General features: G+C 49.0%; 1 protein-coding gene across 2 annotated transcripts; it reads left to right on the top strand.

Annotated features, from left to right (window-relative positions):
• The first annotated feature begins 283 nt into the window (after positions 1–283).
• LOC108518952 (cornulin) lies at positions 284–8,412 on the top strand. Of its 2 annotated transcripts, none has more exons than XM_017857691.1 (4): positions 284–344; positions 2,669–2,819; positions 6,536–7,253; positions 7,431–8,412. In XM_017857691.1, the coding sequence occupies exons 2-4, from the start codon at positions 2,682–2,684 to the stop codon at positions 8,060–8,062; spliced, it is 1,488 nt and encodes a 495-aa protein (XP_017713180.1). In that variant the 5' UTR covers positions 284–344; positions 2,669–2,681; the 3' UTR covers positions 8,063–8,412. The 2 variants fall into 2 exon arrangements, with proteins under 2 accessions (XP_017713180.1, XP_017713179.1); XM_017857690.1 differs by lacking the exon at positions 2,669–2,819 and adding an exon at positions 5,240–5,390 and having other exon boundaries at positions 306–344.
• Positions 8,413–8,716: the final 304 nt, after the last annotated feature.

Raw genomic sequence — 8,716 nt, 5'->3', positions numbered from 1 at the left:
AGAATGTTCACCAGGACCCCAGCCTGTGCCAAGCACTGCTGAGCCCATCACAATGGAAAGAAGCTTCCCTGTCAAGAGGACTCAGCTACAGAAAGCACCAAATGTGGTAGGAGGGGCCTGCTAATTAGACCAAGGCAGTCACACATCAGCAGGTAAAACAGAGACAAGAGGAGGTGGGGCTGGGCTGGGCTGAATCTTGGATGAATCAAGCCTTCCCATAGGGCGGGATATCCTGTCTAAAACAAGATCCTTGGTTAAAACCCCTATAAAAGGTTCTCATCACACTGACCTGGTACTCCTCACACCACGTAACAGCCACTTGTTTCATCCCACCTGGGCATTAGGTAAGTCCCCTCATAAGAAACCTCTTTCTCATTCTCAGTGTCTTGGGGATCCAAGCTCATAAAACTGGGGCAGTCAGATATGAGTTTCCTTCAGAGCTAGCTGTGGGCATTGGGCAAACCAACGCTAACATTGGGAAACATGCTCTCCTAAAGCAATCCAACTTTCTCCTCCTCCCTGAGGCTGGCCTGGCAGCAGCTCCTGTCACTGGGAAACTATGTGAGCAGCTGGTATGGGGCCACCCATGGACCTTCCTGGATCAGCAAAGGTTTCTTGTTTCTAAGGCTCTGGAAGCTTGTTTGCAGTGCTGAGAGTCTGTGGGATCAGAATCAGTTTACTTATGGCAACCTAGAACAGTAAGATCAAACTGTGTCATGAATGAAGGAGCTTACATGATTCCCCTCTCCTACACCAGGATGATATTTAGGCAAAATATTTGTAGATTTATTCTAAGGAATCTAAAATGCAACTAAAAGGTCATCTTACTCTTTCTATTATCTAAAGGTCAGTGGTTAAAGTCGGCTACATGGTTTTAAAAAAAGAAAGATATTTTTCATCTATGTTGAGGAAAAATATTCCCAGTTTTTTACCTTGATGAAAAGTTTGCCTGAAATTGTTGGTTACCAGATCCAAGAAAGGGTTTCTCCTGAACAACCCACTTTTTGCTATAACCTACTGAGTCCTCATGGCCACATTGATCTGCTTTTTCTAGATCTCAAGTCTCCTTCCTTCCTTTTTTCTCTTTCTTCTCCTACCTATATCTGCCTCATCCCATCCTCGCTTTGGGTTTCCAGTTGCTGTAGGCTCCATCTCTCCTTGCATTTGAGACTTGTCATCTTTGATACCATCTCCTTTGGGTCTCTCCAAGGCTTCTGCTTAATGAATCTTCAAGTCTCTTTTCCTCTTGTTCATGCAGCCAAACCCAGGCCCCACCTCAACCTACCTCCAGACTTCTGGCTAATGAAAAAGAAAAGCTTTCCCTTTGATTAAGAAGCAACTCGTAGGCCGGGCGCGGTGGCTCAAGCCTGTAATCCCAGCACTTTGGGAGGCCAAGACGGGTGGATCACGAGGTCAGGAGATCAAGACCATCCTGGCTAACCCAGTGAAACCCCGTCTCTACTAAAAAATACGAAAAACTAGCCGGGCGAGGTGGCGGGCGCCTGTAGTCCCAGCTACTCGGGAGGCTGAGGCAGGAGAAGGGCGTAAACCCGGGAGGCGGAGCTTACAGTGAGCGGAGACCCGGCCCCTGCACTCCAGCCTGTGCGAGAGCGTAGAGGTCGTCTTCAAAAAAAAAAAAAAAAAAAAAAAAAAAAAAAAAAGGAAGGCAAAAAACTCGTTAGGGTCCGTAGGTCACCAGAAATCTGGACCTGATGGAGCCACATGCCTGTTGGGCAAGCTGACTTTTCTGATAAGTCCCTGGGCTGTGGAGAGAAGTGACATTCAGAGAAACTTGGGCCTTCAGAACTGGAAGGCCTCCCACCCAAAGAAGGTTCCCCCTCTCCAGCATTCCCAGCAGATGGTAGCCCAGCTTCTTCCCACTTTCCCCCCCAAAAAAAACAAGAAAGGAGGGCTGTGTCCCTGGAATTCCTGCTTGGCTCCCAGCCAAGACAGGGGTTGACTCACACGTGTATTTACTTCCTCTTGGTGTTCCCAATGGGACCCTAACACCTTGTGATGAGCAAATAAATCCTGTCCACAGGGTACATTCTAGAAAGCCCATTGCATTTGGGTTAAGGAGAGATGGATTCTAGGATTTCTTTGCTCCTTAAAAATTGTGTGGCCTAACTTCTCTGAGCCTGTTTCCTCACCTACTAAAAAAAGTGGAAATAATAAGGATTAGAAGAGATGATGCACAGGCAAGTGCCTTGTGAGCAGTAGAGTGATTATATAAGTGTACAAAAATTATATGTGTGTATATGTGTATAATAGCATAATAATTATATTTAATAAGCAGCACTTAATATAAGCCAGGCATCTGCCAAATGCTTTTTATGAATTATGTCTTTAAATCTTCACAATAATCCTATAGAGTACTAATATCACCTGCATTTACAATGAGTAAACTGAGGCATGGAGAGGCAAAGCAACTTGTCCCAACTCACACCATATGTAGGTGATGGGGCCAGCATTTAATCCTGACTCAGGAACCTGCCTCCATCCTGTGTGCTCCTCCTTCCCACACATAAGATGTATTACGTAGGAAAGGACAAAGGAAGACCAAAACAGAGCTGAACATGCAAGGAAAGACCTAGCAGCAGACGTGCTCTAAAGGAAACAGCTGAGGTTGATTAGAGAGCCTCCAAGGGGATTTTTTCATCTTGTCCAGGTTGACTTCAAAGATGTCTCAGTTACTGCGAAACATTAATGGGATCATCGAGGCCTTCAGGCGCTACGCAAGGACGGAGGGCAGCTGCACAGCGCTCACCCGAGGGGAGCTGAAAAGACTTTTGGAGCAAGAGTTTGCCGATGTGATTGTGGTATGGTGTGCTGAACCGGGTGGAGAAGGGACATAGCAGGAGAGTGAAACCTTGTTTGCCTGCAGAGGCTTTGCCTGGGAAATTTGAGGAGGCAGCAGATAAACCCAGGCCTGCCAGGACAGATGGCAACTGTGCAGGCAGAAAAAAAGGTGAAATAACCGGAGATGGTCATGGGAGTTGGCAAGTCCTGGCTCTTTAGATTAAAACCTTGGTTTTAATTAATTCTAACTTAAAGACAAGGTAAAGGGACTCTAAAAGGACAACTCAGAGAGGAGCACAGCCTTGGATTATTTCAGAATGAAAATAACTGCTGCTTTCTGCTGCCTCTTACATTTGATATAGTAAATATTTCCCACGTCTATCTGAAATGTAATCATCCATTCATAGGCATTCATTAGAAGCATAGCTCTGGGCTTGCACAAAGCAGTTATTCAAAATATTAGCACACCGATCACATCAGAAACAAAATTTTGAAGAGCAGGTTGTTAACAGCTAGGGGAGACTTCGGGGCCCCACCCCTCCTGACAAACCGGAACCAAGGCCTGATGCACTTTCCTGTCTTTGGTTTGCATCTAAAGCAACCGGGATGATGATGGCCTTGGGGACAAGGATGTATGGGCACAGAAGGATGCTGCGTCCACATGCTCAGGACAGCCCTGTAGGCCCACTGCATCCCTCCCTCTTTATCGTGGGAAAACATCTGGGCCTCAATGAGGAGAGCACAGAATTCCCATGGGGCTGTGTTCCCAACCTGCTGCTCTTTGTGCTGGGCCTGCTGAAGAGACTAAGGCCTCAGTGCCAGGGGCAAGATGCCAGGGGCAGCTCAGTCAACCTGAGAGCCCAAAAGTTGCATTGTGAATTCAATAATTTATTAACTCTTCAATAAACCTTTATCTAATTTTCCTGCAGTGCAGAAATTGTGCCAAATAGAGGCTACAAAACAAAAAATGCTCCCTACACTTGAAGGAGAGAGACAGGACTGAAAAAATAAAAAATAAAGGCAACTAAGTCTTGCTGCTGCTCTAGCCGTATGTGTGTGGAGTGTGGGGTCTGTGGCAGGGGAAGCTGGCAGCAGAGTGGAAGGGGCCTGCCTATGTCCTCCTCAGGGGAGGGATGCTGACTTCACCTCATCTTCTCCTCAGAAACCCCACGATCCAGCCACTGTGGATGAGGTCCTGCGTCTGCTGGATGAAGACCACACAGGGACTGTGGAATTCAAGGAATTCCTGGTCTTGGTGTTTAAAGTCGCCCAGGCCTGTTTCAAGACACTGAGTGAGAGTCCTGAGGGAGCCTGCAGCTCTCAAGAGTCTGGAAGCCTCCATTCTGGGGCCTGGCAGGAACTGAATGAAGGACAGAGAAGTGGCACTGAAGTGGGAAGGGTAGGGAAAGGGCAGCATTATGAGGGGAGCAGCCATGGACAGAGCGAGCAGCCTTCCAGAGGGCAGAACAGACCTGGGGCTCAGACCCAGGGTCAGGCCACTGGCTCTGCGTGGGTCAGCAGCTATGACAGGCAAGCTGAGTCCCAGAGCCAGGAGAGAACAAGTCCGCAGACACAACGCTCTAGGCACACAGAGCAGACCCAGAGAGCTGGAGAAGGCAAGAGGCATCAGACCACAGAGATGAGGCCAGAGAGACAGCCACAGACTAGGGAACAGGACAGAACCCACCAGACAGGTGAGACTGTGACTGGATCTGGAACTCAGACCCAGGCAGGTGCCACCCAGACTGTGGAGCAGGACAGCAGCCACCAGACAGGAAGAACCAGCACCCAGACACAGAAGGCCACCAATGACCAGAACAGAGGGACTGAGATCCATGGTCAAGACAGGAGCCAGACCAGCCAGGCTGTGACAGGAGGACATGCTCAGACACAGGCAGGGTCACATACCCAGATAAAAAAAAAAAAAAAAAAAAAAAAAAAAAAAAAAAAAAAAAAAAAAAAAAAAAAAAAAAAAACCCACCCAGACTGTGGAGCAGGACAGCAGCCACCAGACAGAAAGCACCAGCACCCAGACACAGGGGTCCACCAATGACCAGAACAGAGGGACTGAGATCCACGGTCAAGGCAGGAGCCAGACCAGCCAGGCTATGANGTCTTTAAATCTTCACAATAATCCTATAGAGTACTAATATCACCTGCATTTACAATGAGTAAACTGAGGCATGGAGAGGCAAAGCAACTTGTCCCAACTCACACCATATGTAGGTGATGGGGCCAGCATTTAATCCTGACTCAGGAACCTGCCTCCATCCTGTGTGCTCCTCCTTCCCACACATAAGATGTATTACGTAGGAAAGGACAAAGGAAGACCAAAAACAGAGCTGAACATGCAAGGAAAGACCTAGCAGCAGACGTGCTCTAAAGGAAACAGCTGAGGTTGATTAGAGAGCCTCCAAGGGGATTTTTTCATCTTGTCCAGGTTGACTTCAAAGATGTCTCAGTTACTGCGAAACATTAATGGGATCATCGAGGCCTTCAGGCGCTACGCAAGGACGGAGGGCAGCTGCACAGCGCTCACCCGAGGGGAGCTGAAAAGACTTTTGGAGCAAGAGTTTGCCGATGTGATTGTGGTATGGTGTGCTGAACCGGGTGGAGAAGGGACATAGCAGGAGAGTGAAACCTTGTTTGCCTGCAGAGGCTTTGCCTGGGAAATTTGAGGAGGCAGCAGATAAACCCAGGCCTGCCAGGACAGATGGCAACTGTGCAGGCAGAAAAAAAGGTGAAATAACCGGAGATGGTCATGGGAGTTGGCAAGTCCTGGCTCTTTAGATTAAAACCTTGGTTTTAATTAATTCTAACTTAAAGACAAGGTAAAGGGACTCTAAAAGGACAACTCAGAGAGGAGCACAGCCTTGGATTATTTCAGAATGAAAATAACTGCTGCTTTCTGCTGCCTCTTACATTTGATATAGTAAATATTTCCCACGTCTATCTGAAATGTAATCATCCATTCATAGGCATTCATTAGAAGCATAGCTCTGGGCTTGCACAAAGCAGTTATTCAAAAATATTAGCACACCGATCACATCAGAAACAAAATTTTGAAGAGCAGGTTGTTAACAGCTAGGGGGAGACTTCGGGGCCCCACCCCTCCTGACAAACCGGAACCAAGGCCTGATGCACTTTCCTGTCTTTGGTTTGCATCTAAAGCAACCGGGATGATGATGGCCTTGGGGACAAGGATGTATGGGCACAGAAGGATGCTGCGTCCACATGCTCAGGACAGCCCTGTAGGCCCACTGCATCCCTCCCTCTTTATCGTGGGAAAACATCTGGGCCTCAATGAGGAGAGCACAGAATTCCCATGGGGCTGTGTTCCCAACCTGCTGCTCTTTGTGCTGGGCCTGCTGAAGAGACTAAGGCCTCAGTGCCAGGGGCAAGATGCCAGGGGCAGCTCAGTCAACCTGAGAGCCCAAAAAGTTGCATTGTGAATTCAATAATTTATTAACTCTTCAATAAACCTTTATCTAATTTTCCTGCAGTGCAGAAATTGTGCCAAATAGAGGCTACAAAACAAAAAATGCTCCCTACACTTGAAGGAGAGAGACAGGACTGAAAAAATAAAAAATAAAGGCAACTAAGTCTTGCTGCTGCTCTAGCCGTATGTGTGTGGAGTGTGGGGTCTGTGGCAGGGGAAGCTGGCAGCAGAGTGGAAGGGGCCTGCCTATGTCCTCCTCAGGGGAGGGATGCTGACTTCACCTCATCTTCTCCTCAGAAACCCCACGATCCAGCCACTGTGGATGAGGTCCTGCGTCTGCTGGATGAAGACCACACAGGGACTGTGGAATTCAAGGAATTCCTGGTCTTGGTGTTTAAAGTCGCCCAGGCCTGTTTCAAGACACTGAGTGAGAGTCCTGAGGGAGCCTGCAGCTCTCAAGAGTCTGGAAGCCTCCATTCTGGGGCCTGGCAGGAACTGAATGAAGGACAGAGAAGTGGCACTGAAGTGGGAAGGGTAGGGAAAGGGCAGCATTATGAGGGGAGCAGCCATGGACAGAGCGAGCAGCCTTCCAGAGGGCAGAACAGACCTGGGGCTCAGACCCAGGGTCAGGCCACTGGCTCTGCGTGGGTCAGCAGCTATGACAGGCAAGCTGAGTCCCAGAGCCAGGAGAGAACAAGTCCGCAGACACAACGCTCTAGGCACACAGAGCAGACCCAGAGAGCTGGAGAAGGCAAGAGGCATCAGACCACAGAGATGAGGCCAGAGAGACAGCCACAGACTAGGGAACAGGACAGAACCCACCAGACAGGTGAGACTGTGACTGGATCTGGAACTCAGACCCAGGCAGGTGCCACCCAGACTGTGGAGCAGGACAGCAGCCACCAGACAGGAAGAACCAGCACCCAGACACAGAAGGCCACCAATGACCAGAACAGAGGGACTGAGATCCATGGTCAAGACAGGAGCCAGACCAGCCAGGCTGTGACAGGAGGACATGCTCAGACACAGGCAGGGTCACATACCCAGATACCCACCCAGACTGTGGAGCAGGACAGCAGCCAACAGACAGGAAGAACCAGCACCCAGACACAGGAGGCCACCAATGACCAGAACAGAGGGACTGAGATCCACAGTCAAGGCAGGAGCCAGACCAGCCAGGCTGTGACAGGACATGCTCAGATACAGGCAGGGACACACACCCAGACACCCACCCAGACCGTGGAGCAGGACAGCAGCCACCAGACAGAAAGCACCAGCACCCAGACACAGGGGTCCACCAATGACCAGAACAGAGGGACTGAGATCCACGGTCAAGGCAGGAGCCAGACCAGCCAGGCTATGACAGGAGGACATGCTCAGACACAGGCAGGGTCACACACCCAGACTGTGGAGCAGGATACAAGCCAAACTGTAAGCCACGGAGGGGCTGGAGAACAGGGACAGACCCAGACACAGCCAGGTAGTGGTCAAAAATGGACACAAGTGAGCAACCCTGAGGCAGGAGAGACAGTACCAGGAGGACAGGCCCAGACTGGGGCAAGCACTGAGTCAGGAAGGCAGGAGTGGAGCAGCACTCACCCAAAGCACTACGTGACAGAAGGGCAGGGAGACATACAGCCCACTGTGGTTGGTGAGGAATGGGTTGATGACCACTCAAGGGAGACAGCAATCTTCAGGCTGGACCAGGGCAACTTGCGTACCAGTGTTTCCTCAGCACAGTGCCAGGATGCAGCCCAGCCAGAAGAGAAGCGAGGCATCACAGCTAGGGAGCTGTATTCCTACTTGAGAAGCAACAAGCCATGACTCCCCCGACTCCAATGTCCAGTACTGGAAGAAGACAGCTGGAGAGAGGTTGGCTTGTCCTGCATGGCCAGTCCAGTAGGTGCATCCCTAGACATCAGCTCTTTATTATACAGCTTCCCTTTTAGGTCTTTCTCAATGAGATCATTTCTGCAAGGAGCTTTCTGTCTTAAACTCTTCTCTTTTACCTGCTTTGTGGTGCAGACCCTCTCAGGAGCAGGAAGACGCAGAGCAAGTCACCCTTTTGTACTGAATTGTCCTCATCTTGTGGGGGTTTCAGGACTATTTTTATCTCTGACATCTATCTATTGCCCAGTCTACCCTAATGCATCAATAAAACCTTATGCAACTGGCCTCTGTGTCTCATTCAATCACCTTCTGTTGACATTACAGGCCAAGGGCTGTAGAGTTATGAGATGATGAACTGGACATAGTCCCTACCTTTGAAGAGCAACTAGTTGAGAAGATTATTATATGAGATTCCTGCTATATATCATACTTAATACTTGGCAGAGATGGACCAGCTAAGTTTTCGTAGAAAAGGTGCTTTCCTTATGATGGCCCTAAAAGGACAATTAGTATTTAGATAGGCAAAATTCTTCTTGGTCTTTACTACCTCTAATTCTATAGTGTTAAACCTCTATTTACCTGTAAGGT

The sequence above is a fragment of the Rhinopithecus bieti genome, unplaced genomic scaffold, assembly GCF_001698545.2.
Source record: "Rhinopithecus bieti isolate Rb0 unplaced genomic scaffold, ASM169854v2 scaffold_45070, whole genome shotgun sequence".
Lineage (NCBI taxonomy): Eukaryota > Metazoa > Chordata > Mammalia > Primates > Cercopithecidae > Rhinopithecus > Rhinopithecus bieti.
This window is presented reverse-complemented; position numbering and strand designations above follow the sequence as displayed.